At 40.3% G+C, this 12,721-nt stretch overlaps 1 protein-coding gene across 1 annotated transcript in view; it reads right to left on the bottom strand.

Annotated features, from left to right (window-relative positions):
• Nucleotides 1-1,373: 1,373 nt before the first annotated feature.
• Nucleotides 1,374-12,721, bottom strand: part of IMPG2 (interphotoreceptor matrix proteoglycan 2) — a 53,091-nt gene continuing 41,743 nt past the window's right edge. Inside the window, exons 14-21 of the mRNA XM_054270449.1 lie at nt 10,147-10,459; nt 8,018-9,678; nt 6,951-7,170; nt 5,533-5,743; nt 3,684-3,872; nt 3,299-3,497; nt 2,308-2,387; nt 1,374-1,442 (exon numbers count right to left, since the gene is read on the bottom strand). Of these exons, the coding sequence (XP_054126424.1) occupies nt 1,430-1,442; nt 2,308-2,387; nt 3,299-3,497; nt 3,684-3,872; nt 5,533-5,743; nt 6,951-7,170; nt 8,018-9,678; nt 10,147-10,459 (2,886 nt within the window). The 3' untranslated portion in view covers nt 1,374-1,429. The remainder of the gene's footprint in view (nt 1,443-2,307; nt 2,388-3,298; nt 3,498-3,683; nt 3,873-5,532; nt 5,744-6,950; nt 7,171-8,017; nt 9,679-10,146; nt 10,460-12,721) is intronic.

Raw genomic sequence — 12,721 nt, forward strand, 5'->3', positions numbered from 1 at the left:
AATTGGCCTTTTTTTGCTAGCCCAAGCTAATGTGGTTGTAATTGATGCCCTAACCCTGACAGCTTTTTAACCCTGACAGTGTTAATGATTTTAACAAGAGACCTTGGGGGACTGAACAGAGCCCCAACACAGCTTAACATATAGTCAGAACTCTCTTCATCACTTGAAGATAAAATTCCATTTCTTTACTTGGAAGTCCCCCTCTCAATTCAGCTATTTCAAAATGCTTTAGGCTTCTTCTGTTTAAGAGATTCTATGCTGATTTCCAAAAAACTAAGAGTAATTTCAGATTTTCCCTTCCCCACAGGAAAGTGCTGACACCTACCAAATGTGCATGGACTTAAGTACCTGATTTTGAAAGGGAGCTCATGGCAGGCTACTGCCCAGTTCAGTAATTTCAAATATTAGTTGGCTGAATTCAACACTGAGTAAACACTAAATATAATATAGATATAAAAGAATGGGCACAAATGCCAGTTTAGTATTTCATTATTAAAACTAGTTATCTTTCTATCTCAACAACTAAATCCATTATGAAAAGCTGGGAAGGAAACACACAACAGATAAATAATGCATTTAACTTACAAAATATGAAACAAAATGTCTACATACAAAAAAAAACAAACGTAAAAATCAATGTTAGCCACTTAAGCTTCACAGAACATTTTTACAATAGAAGCCCTTCTTGTGCCCCAGCTTATGTGTCTGCCAGAATGAGCTGGAGAACCACCCATCCTGGCTTTAAAAACACTGCAGTGTGCTGCAGAAGCACTGTCCTGCCTGCCAAGGCTCCCTGTATCCCAGGGAGAGCCCTCAGGGGGCTGCAGGCTCAGTGCTATCCTCTGCTTTGCTAATGCCAGCTAGCAAAATGTACATCAGGCATCTGTACAGAAGAAAAGCTTTTCCAGTGAGGTTTTGTTTGTGAATGCTTTAAAATCATGCTAACATAACTCTAGCACAATAGTTCTCCCCTACAACTCATTCCTTTGCAAATCAAATATTTCCTTCTGCTAGTGTTTTATATCCATAGAATTTCCACTGGAAGCTCCTGTGAGGGGATAAAATGCCAGGCAGGGATTTTCAATATGCATTTTATTTCTGTTGTACAGGTATCTTGTCTTATGCGAGGAGATTTTCTTTTTTGCCTTTGTATACAAAATCTTTCAATGTCCATTTTGAAGTCAAAGAAAAATGAACTTTCATAACCTCTGCCACTTCTGATTACCTCTTAAAAGTGTCATTTTACACGGAAAAGCCAGAAGAAATTGAGACAAACATCTGTACATTTTAGCCATTCATGTAGAAAACATCTGTATCCATCCATGCCATGTTAAGTCTATGAGTAACTTTGCAGTTACATCTGAGCCTGTTGCTGGGGCAGCAAGGTAGCATTTATCTCCCACGTGTATTCTATCAATGTCTTTTTTTCTTAAAGCAGCTTCCTAAAATGAAAAACAGAAAAGCAGTGGTTAAGTTCACCTCTTTCAAACATTGGATTCAAGCTTATACAAGGCAGCCCTTACTGCTTTCCAGCTGTGGAAAATCTAGATGCTGATCCTTTTCAAGACGAAAAAATGAACAACTGACATGGAAAAATGAGAACTGCTGTTCCTTTCAATTAAAAAAAAATATTGCTGAAGATCTGGGAACATGAGATTTGGCTACTGTATATATTTTTACTAGGATGCCAAGGAACTATACTCCAGTATTGTTCAAAGTGACCCAGCAAGTTGTGGTTTGCTGCTTCCTACAGCAGGAGTACTGTTCATGCTAGCAATCCAGTCTTTGAGGACCTTCCTTGTGCTTGGCTTTCATCAAAGCACACAGCTCAGATTGGTTAATTGTTTGGAATTGTAAAGTTTCTGCTACAGCTGGTGCCCACCATACCAGACAGGCCTGTACCAATGATCTGTCTGGCGCTGGTCAGTTGCCAAATCTCGAGAACTCAACACAAATCAGCATTTTTGTCTTGGCTTTTTAAAATTTCTGGTTTTAAACAAAGCACTGGGCAATGAGAATTACACCAGAAGAATTAATAAGATTCTGTCTGTGCTTTCACAGACCTGAATTGATGTCAGAGCTCTGACACTCATTAACTCGGGGATTCCTCTTCACTGCCTTTTTTTTTTTACCCCCTGGGACTTCTGGGATTATTAAATACTGTAAAAGGGTTAAACCTCTTCGAAAATAATGTTGAAATCTTAGCCTCTAGTGTCCTAGCATTTCTAGAACCTTAATACAGTAAGGTAAAGGCCACAGGACAAAACATCAAAGGAGTTGGTAATCCAGACAAGACATTTCACTCACATTTGATGCTGCCTAACAAACTCTGCAAACTGGCGGTCTTTAGCGTAGAGCTCTATAATTCGAATTCTGTCCTGAATCTCCTGGAACACAATACACAGAATTGTAAGTACATAATAGAAATCGGAATGCTACAGAAATAACTGATTTCTGGGTTTGGGGAAATAAAGCTCCTATGTGTTGCTATTACTATTTCAAAGAGTGGAGCTTGAAATTGGGCACACCAATGCTAAAATTCTTCTTTATTTTATTTATTTAATTATAATTTTTCCAATTGAAAAAAAAAATATAAGTGAAGCACTTCATTTGACTTCACTTTCAAATCAAAACCAGGGGTGGACAGAGTGTACATTTCAACAGGCTTTCACAAAACCATTTATCTCTCAGAGATGCTTTGCCTACCAATCAGCCTACCAGCTACATACTGGATTCACACCTCTCACAGTTTCTTAAGGATCTGTAGTTAGCTCTGGGATGTAAATCCCTTCTCTTTAGCCTTCTAGAGTAAAACTTGGATACTGTGTATACAGGAAGAAATAAGATGGGATCTAACTTGCAGGTTATAGAAAGACTTAAACTTTAAAAACAATCAGAAGACACCAAAAACAAAAGCATCCAGTGAAAAGGCCTGGATGTACCAATTTTTCACTGTGCAACTACTCCTACATAAGAGTTGGGTTAAAAAGGTAAATGTTGTGTCAAGTAATACATTGAACCTCCCCAACTCCCATGAAGTTACCTAAGGGATCAGCTCCTTTATTATGTGAAATTCATTACAGAATTACAGAACAAAACCATAACTTTCTCTGAAAGCAAGCAGGGAAAGCAAGCTTTTCTGTCTTCTTTTAAATAGTTGCAGCAGCTGCAACCTGTTTATCTGGATGGAGCATAGACACTGGGGAAAGATCGGGCCCACCTCTGAGGTTAGAAGTGTGGAATAAGCTTACTGTTTCCGTGATCTTTCCCATGCCACTATGAAAACAAGGTCATTTACCTCCTTAGTAAGCTCACTGTTTTCATAAATGTGCCTGATCTCTTCACTGCTGTAGTCTGTGGATGTCTCTGCACTGGTGGAACTGTAGGACGTGAGCTGCGGATATCTCCGGTAATAATGGCTGTAGCCAGTCGTGTCACTTTCATACATGGGGTTGTATTTAACTGCATTCTCAATGGACGAGAGGCTGTCACCCTGCCTGGGGGAGCAATAAACACACTGTGAGCTTCTCTGCAGCCTGCCAGGGCAGCAGACAGACTAAGGAAGCCTGGCATTTGGAGGTGCCTGTACGTCCTGGTGCTTGCAAACTGTGTGATATAAGACTTAGGACAGAATTATCCTTATCGTAGCCGGTGTGTTTAAAATATTAGATGGTGTCACCTACCCCTGCGAGTCCCCAGTGTCACTCTTTGTGTACTGATCTCGAAGGGTTCTGGCCAAGAAGAAGATGACAGCAGATGCCACAAGAAGGAATCCTGCCACAGAAGCAATGGCAATACCCACAACCAGTGGCTCAGACACATATTCCTCACAGTGCTCCCCTCTGTACCACCAGTTCTCTCCCACACGGCACCTGCCACAAAGAAACACAGGGAAATTACACACCAGCAAAAGCTTTGGTTAATGTATTTAAGTTCCTGTTATGATGTGCCCTCAGTTAAATCATCCCAAATAAATATCTTTGCATTGTCCAATCACTAATTTTCTTTATTATTGTTATTATTATGGACATACTTTTTGGTAGATAATCATGTAACAGTTTGAGTTAAAAGAGACCTTTAAAGGTCATTTAGTCCCCTGCAATGAGCAGGGACATCTTCAACTAGATCAGGTTTCTCAGAGCCCCATCCAATCCAGGGGCATCTGCCATCTCTCTAGATAACGAGTTCAGTGTTTCATCACCACCACTGTAAAAAATGTCTTCCTTATATTTAGTCTGAATCTACCTTTTTTTAGTTTAAAATCATTAGGCCTTGCCCTATCACAACAGACCCTGCCAAAGGCCTCCTCACCTTTCTTTCAAGCCCCCTTTAAGTATGGAAAAGCCACAGAAAGGGTCTCCCAGGAGCCTCCTCTTCTCCAGGATGAACTACCCCAATCACAGAATTGAATGAAGGTAGGAAAAATAGCAAAAGGGTATGCTTTTGTGGGGGAAATCATCTATGCTTTTTGAAATTTACAGTACCCTGTGAGGTGTTAAAACGAGAAGGTGTTTAGACTGAGGAAAAATTGCCCTAATTGAGCCTTGCATGTGATACATCATCACTGCAAAGGTAGAACTGGAACAGGCTTGGTTTCAGATATTTACCTGCTTCTCATTAAGACTATCACACAAATGTTTAAATGTATGATGCGTCTGTGATAATATCCAATTTTAAAGTTTTAAAACCATTTTTATTTCTTCTGTTAACAGTCTAAGATTGACTTTAGAGAAGTTCTAGGTGAATTTTAAAAACAAAATCACATGAAGAAACATAAATAACTACTAGAAGTAAGACTATTGTTTGTGATCGTTTTTGTTAATTTTTGTTGATAGGCACACTTTGTTTTTAAAAAATAGACTATTACATTGTTTGAAAAGTAAAAAGTAAAGTGCTGTGTCAGGGGCATCACCAACTTGTCTGCATCTTGCACAGTTTTCTTGATTACCTGCACAAAATAGCAATCCTGTATCTTTTTTTAAGCAAATATCTGGGGCCTGTTCCTTCATCCTTTTATGAACCCACATGATTTTTCCCAAATGTACAATGATTTACTTTTATGCTTTTTTCCAGACCAAAAGCAGTATATTTAATGTATTTATGCACTATCAATTTGATGTTCAGATATAAATTTCAGTTATGGAATTAACTCTCATAGGTGACATGACACCATCAAACACTTTGCTACTTGAGAAAACCTCTGGAGGTGAATTCTGTCCCCAAAGGCCAATAAAAGTGATTTGAACAACTGAATGTGTTCCATTACAACCTCTATCCCTTGTTAGTTTTATTTTCTGATGCTTCTGTTCTATTAATTTCTTACTGTCTTATTTATGATATATACATAGGAAAACTAGTGTTAGTACTGCAACTTGCACTGAGCAGCACAACATGAATGATAATCACAGTCTACTCACTTGTTACACAGTATTGCACAGAATTTTGGACAAATCCTATAGAATGCTACAACAGATAGGGGACAATGGGAGTTTTCATCCAGGAAGCACAACTTCCAGCAGCAGGGTGCCCTACCTGCAGATGGCCCCTTGCCCAGGGCTGATGTCACACTTGCCGTCGTTCAGGCAGAAGTTTGGCTGCAGGTCACAGATGCTGTTGCAGGGCAGCCCATCGATGCTGAGGTAGCCAGGGTTGCAGACACACTCAGCTTCCCCACTCCAGCGATTCACCAAGCACTCAGAGAACTCGTTGCAGGCCTGGAACTTGCAGGGATCTGCCTGCTCACCTGACAATACACAGAGCAAAAGCTATTAATGAAAGGGGAGAGCCTTATCTGAGACAAGGTGCTGGCTGCCTTCTTCTCTAATGGTGTCCTGATAATCCACAAAAATCCAGTGTGCACCTTTCCTGAGTAACAAAAAGTTCTGAGGTGAACAAGCACAAGCAAATATTCCTCTGTCTGCACATGCCAGTGGTCGTGGCTAAGACCACCCAAAAAACAGTCAAAAAAGCAAGTATAAAGTGATCTTTTTCATACTGGAACAGACAGTACCTCCTATTTTCTCTGTCTGCTGGAACTCTCCCTTACAAATGAGTAAACCACAGGTGATCTCCAGTATTTCTTGCTATGGAACACCTAGGCAGGATATGGGGAAGGGCAGTGGGATTTCAGGCACTCACCATCTGCTGTAAGGGGATTTGCCTGTTTGTCTGCAAGGAGCACGAGCTTGTAGCATTCAGACATCTCCCTTGTATCAGGCTTAAGAGGCTGGCATACAGCTAAACAATCAATATCAGAACATTTGTCATGCTAATTAGTCCATCCTTACTGGAGACCTATCTGGGAAGAACAGCTACCATATGCCAACAGGTCAGCAGTCTTCTTTTCCTCTAACCTCAAAACAGGAGATATTTCTGGTTTGCTTATGTGGTAAACTACTGGCTAACTTGGACAGGGGAAAAAACCAAAACAATCTTCTCCCTGTACCAGAGAAGTGAAGCAAGAGGGCCTGTGATTTTTTAGTGCAACCAAGGCCTTACTGCAAGCATGAGGCAGCAACTGTTACCTGTGCAGATGCTCACCTGGCAGGTAAACTGGCTACCACCTGTGGGAATAACCATGTGAAGTTCAAACCACACATCAAAGTATGCACAAGAGAGATGGGCACCACTGTTCTCCCCGAGCCATCCTCTCCTCCACTCCCCAACTCAAATACAGGGGCATTATAGAGAGTATTCCATGAGTTATTTTTCTCCATAAAGCTATATGGACCCCATACAGCTTTCTCTGTCTGGGTCCCACTTTGACTTTCATTTCTTTAGTCCCAGAGCAGATTTTCATTTGTTTGTTTTTACTCTATGAAAGACTGTCTTTCTAAAGCCCAGCCTGTGAAGAGCAGTGGGCAGCCTCTGAGCTGTTGGGATCCTTAGCACTTAAACCAGACATTTTTCTGGATCCCTTGCTTTAAGCTGCATTTTCCTGCTGTCCTTACCCGATTCAACATCCAGGGAGTACTTATCAATGGCCAGGTTCATGGTGTGATATGCAGTGTTGCAGAAATCTTCCAGGATCATGTACACAGCGTTGGTGACATTCCGAGGCACAGGTTTGGCAAATTTCATTCGACTGTTCACCACAATGCTGCCATTTCTGAAGTTCAGGATTTCCAGATTCTGGAATCCTGTCAGATTTGACTGAAGGTAGGGCACCAGCTGCAACACAGGGGATATGACAGAAAAGCTGAATCTTTGAGTCTCTCTGCTCAAGCCAGTTGCACTGTTACTGCAGTGGACAATTAGAGTCTGAATGGTTTTATCCAAATCCTACATCAAGGGCATTAATCTTTACCCAGCTGAGGTCTGTGCTGGAGCCTGAGTATTTCAGGCAGTTCTTAAGAGTATAGCAATTTTCAAGGAGTTTCTAAAAATCGACAATTCAGAAATACAGTTCTCAAGACACATGTGTTCTCCCTTGATCTAAGTACCTGGAATACTTGCCATTTCACAGGGTTTTTCCTTCAAGCATGTCCCCCTTCCTTCTCTCTGCTTTTCTTCCTTCATCTCTCACTAGAGAATGTTTGTTTCACTCAGAAGAGGAGAATTCCCCAGTTAAAATTTGGCAGTTGTTGCTGTGTAACTCCTGTGAGGCTTTCCAAGTCATCAGTCAGGTTAGGAACAGCTTAATTATCTGAGCTACCTCTTACTTAGGACAGGTTGAATGTGTGGCAGAAAAGTTACTTGCTCACAGCTCCAGGTTTTCTTGCTTCTTCCTCTCTATACAGTAAATACAGAGCACTCTGGAAGCAAGTAGGGGGAGTGAAGAATGACTTCAGCTACACTGCTATATTTATTAACACCACCAGAGAGAGACTATTATCTGAATAAAAGACAAACAGCATCCCACCACCCATTTCCAGATAGAACTTTCCCCACAGAAGGACACAAGTCTTATATGTAAACGCCAGTTTTGAGTTGCTCTTTGTGAGGGATGACTAAATATTATTTACCAACAGTTTTTGTCTATCTGGTAATGGACATTTAGCACAGAAATGACTCTTACCAGTTCCAAGAATCGCTGCTCCAAGGCTTTGTATTCAGGGGAGTTTTTATTAAACAGGTCCTCTGAAAACATCATGTTGGTGACCCGAAGGCTGAAGAACACAACCAGAGCTCGGGATGGGACGGTGCTGCTGTAGTGAGTTTCGTGTGTGGCCCAAGCCACACTGGCCATCTCTGTGGACTGGACACGAGTGGTTAGCTCAATGTGACTTTCAGTCATTCTCCTTCCCTCCTCAGTCTGCTCAGGAGAAAACTGGGCAGTGCTAACATGACCCAGGTCTACTGAAACATCCAGGACTCTGGTTGTTTCGTCTCCCAGCTTTGTTGAGGTAGCCACAGACAATGATGGTGTGGATCCCACAGGAGGGAGGTGGGACGGAAGCTCAACGGTGCTTGTTGTTACACTCAGTGTTTGATAATCCACAACAGTGCTGAAACTCATGGAAATGTGTGTGCCATGGTCTGTACCATCCTGTCCACCAAAGCCCTCTAGGACAGGGGTGTGATCTACTGCAGAAGGAGCTGCAGCTGAACCTTGAGTAACCATTGCTGGCATTTCTGGTTGCACTGTCTCATCTAAGGAGGTTTCTAGTGCCCTGTCAGTAAGCCAAACATCATCTGGTTCCTTCACTGCTGATCCGTGAGTGTCTTGGTCTGCCAGTGAGGAGTCTAGGGCTTGCTTCTCTTCTGTGGAAGCAACAGGCTTTACCACAGAAGGATCTGCAGTCAAAATATTTTCTGAAGAGATTGTGTCCAAGTGTCCTATTGTAGCAGCTTCCATTACATCCAGCTGCTTCACTGTGAATAGTTCTTCTTCTACCACTGCCCTGTCTTCACTTTGGTGTTCAACTCCTTCAGGGATTATGTTCTGGCCTACACTGGACTCCTCGGGCTGCTCCATACTGACAGTCCCTGTAGATGTATGGAGACTATCTTCCACAGACAGATCTGTATGTGGTGGGGATACAGGGGCCTCTCCAGTTGGCATGACAAGAGAGGAATCATACATGCCCAGAGTTTCTGTCTGTGTAGATGGTTCCACAGACGATGGCTCTTCTGGCTGTAACAGAGGTACTTGTGGAGTTGTAGTCTCTGGAAAGACAAATATTTCAGACTCATCAAGGAAATCTTTTATATTGACTATCCCTTCATTCTCATCTTTGGAAAGATCATAATCTAATTTATTACCAGAGTTAAGAATATAGTCTAAAATCATGCCTTCAGGAATATCCTCTGTTTTGGTTAATAAAGACTCATTGTCATCTTCAAGCCAGCTATCAGGACCAGGGTAGAAAACTGGTTCCAGGGTTGCTTCTTCCCAAGGCCAGATACTTGATTCCATTTCTTTTCCTGAACCATCAAAAGCTGAACCAGACCCATCATCATATATAACTCTATCTCCAAGAAATACATCAGTTTCATCTTCCATAAGGGGCACTTCTAAGGGAAAAGGAATTTCTTCCACAGAGTTTGCACTGTCACTGCCCTCAGGACTACCTTGGATTACTTCTTCCTTCTCTTTAATATCAGTCTCTACAAGTGATGAAGAGGCCACTGTTGGTGCAGAAAGCAAAGGAACTGCATAGTCATCGGTAGATGGAGATTCTTCAGGCACAAGGTGAGAAGGACTTAAAGGCAAAAGTTCTTCAGACAGTCCAGTGTCTTCAAACATTAAAAATAAAAACAAATTGACAATTAGATGTTGTTTGTGATAAAAAGTGTCAAATTTCATTAATTTTATTATCTGCAGATCTGTGTTTCACATTTTCCATAATATATTCCGGCCTTTGCATGCCAAAGTCAGAAAGACCCCTGTTAACTTCTCCCACTTTCCCTTCAGATATATTCTATGGGCCAAGTCAAGACATACAAAATTACTTTTATGCTATTTAACATGTGTCATGTATATATAATTTCCAGAAGAGAGAAACAGGTATTATTACCTATTACAAGCATTTTACCTTGGTATATAGCTCTTGGATACAGGCACAGACAAAAGGTAAAAACTGGCAGAGAAAGATACTCAATTTTTAGACCTTTCTGAAAACTCATTTCAGTGAACTATAATTTGGTGAGTATCAGGAAATACTTGTACCCAAATTTAAGCTTCAGTCAACAGCATTAACTTACCATCTAAAGAACTGGGGGCTGAAAGCCATTCCAGAGAGTCCACAGAATCATGCTCTAACACCGGTACAGTGACTAAATGACTAGTCTCTAAATTCTGCCCATCAGGCAAAGAAGTGACATCAACCTCTGAGGAAAGTGGAGCTTCAGGTGCCAAAGCAGCCTCATGGTCAATATTCTCGGGTCTTGGCTGGATTTCATTGTCACTGGCCTGCTCAGTGTCTGAGCTGGAGTCTGGTTTGGTGTGATCAAAGGGCAAGGCGTTGCTGACAGTTGACTCATCTGCAGAAGGACGTTCTGCCAAAAAGGTGCTGTCCTGGAACACAAAGCCACTGTTAATATTTCCACTGTTACAGGGGAAACACTGGCTGTCTGCATTGGGCTGGACACACAGAAGGGGTTAACAGCAGGCAGGGGTTAAGCAAACTCAGACTACTGCCTCTGAGGGAGCAATGCACAGCAGCAGGGTGAGGGGCAAATACAGACCCTGCTAATCTTGTGCAATAGACATGTAAGATGCACATCCTTCTGACAAATGCCATGTCCAGTCATGTCCACCAAAAAGGGAAAGGAGCCATTCTGATTGCTGGGAGTGCAGAACCCCAAAGGGTATTAAGAGATTTACCATCTATATCCAACCCCATCTCCTTTCCTGTGCTGAAAAAAAATCAATCTGTCGATCTCCAACTTAATCAAAGATAAACGTTTTCTGCCTTCCTAAAGCATGATGAGGTTCTAACAGCTTATTCAGGTTATTCATCAGCCACACAACCAATACATTAATTCTAATATTTCAGTTACCATGATACATGAAACAATGTAGAAAGTGAACTTCAATGGATGCATGCCCAGTTATCATTTATTGATATCTTTTAGTTTGTGGGTATGAGAACGCAGGGGAATAAGAGAGACCAGAATGTAATGAAGAGCATTTAGAACTTGGAATAATTTATTCTCAAAGCCAAGGTACCTTTGCACAAAAAAAAAAAAAAAAAAATCTATCAGCAGTAATGATGAAGAACAAAGTGCATGCAGAATGAATTTGTGAATTATTTGAAATGTGAAAAAATAATCTGTTGTTACATCTCCAGTTTCCACAATGTTTACTTACTATTCCATGTCTCAATCATTAGTTGGTTTACAGTTAAAGTAATTAGCATATTTCATCTTTGAATAAGAATCTCCTACTATGGTGTCTGATGATACTAGAAAAAGGCAATAAAGATAATAAGTTATTTGGTCAAGGCTAGGAAAGCAAGCTGATAGCCTAAAACTCAGGAATTAGTGTTCTACATGGATACCTGCCCACATATAAATGCTGTGCAGCAGTGGGATATGGACCAAAACCCCTGTAGGGTATTATGAAACACTGCCAAGCAATTTCAAGAAGCAGCAATTTGCTAAGTGCTAACAAACTGCCAATGGTGACAAGTTAAGTAAAGTTACAGTGGACACAGGTTTCTGTAATTTCAATTCAAAACCACTGTAATAATTTCTGTAGCTCACTGTCCCTGTAAAATCTCTTTCTGTTGCTTGATCAGCAGGAATAACAGGAAGAAGCCAAATACTTTTTAATTTAAGATTTTACTTCAGGTTGAAATAAGGGTGAATTAAATTTTCAGCTTAATTCAAACTGCATTTGAATGCTTTGGAAAGGCCAGTTAAGGTACTTTCTGTTCTTAAATTACTTGTTTGCATGTAATGATCATATTTAAAAATGCCAGTTGTTATGCCACCACAGTTTAATCAAATTTTTAAATTTATATGGTGACAATCAGTTGAAAAGTATATGTACCATAGAGACATGTGCTCCAGCAATTTTATTTTTGGCAAGACTAGCCACTATAAATAATGGTTTCAAAAGACTTACTGTACAAAAATAGAAATAAATTACACTTATAAATTCCATAAAGAATGGATTAGGACTACCAGTAATTTCTCCTCAATACAATTATTTAATGTAAGCATTTAGTTGCCAGGGATTTCACCTCATCATTTATTTCAATGTGGATAAATGCTCCTATGGCAACTAACATTATTCAAAGATTTTTGTTACAGTGCAATATATTATACTAAAAAGTTTAATATTATATTGGCTACTTCTGGTTTTCACCAATGTAAAAGGCTTACAAATATGATAGATGACTGTAAACACAGAACACTTCTCTCTGATTTTTCATTTTCTGCTGCCAGAAAGGCATTGTCCTTTCCTCAAGCCAGAGCATTCTACCTCTTACAACTCAACATAAACAAGAAAATACAGTTTTCAAAAACTAGAGCTGATTTTTGCTTTACTTTTAAAGAGAGCAAAACTCAAAAGAATTAGCTGTACCATCTAGTAGCATTTGGATGGTGAAATCATGACAGTCCCATGTAATGTCATGATGTTGGTATGCTAATACAAATCCAGTTTATTCTCAAATCCCCTGGGGAAAACTATAGCAAAATTCTTTTCTATAGGTAACAGTTCTCCTTGAAAGCAGCTACTTGAACCATAAAGGTTTGACATCTGTAGAAATAATTGATTGATTGTGTGGTGTTTAAGCATAATTAGGATTTTCTTATATTTATTTGAAGC

Source organism: Melozone crissalis, unplaced genomic scaffold (assembly GCF_028551555.1).
Source record: "Melozone crissalis strain CALT ecotype California unplaced genomic scaffold, PUWL_Pcris_2 ptg000009l_1, whole genome shotgun sequence".
Taxonomy (NCBI): Eukaryota; Metazoa; Chordata; class Aves; order Passeriformes; family Passerellidae; genus Melozone; species Melozone crissalis.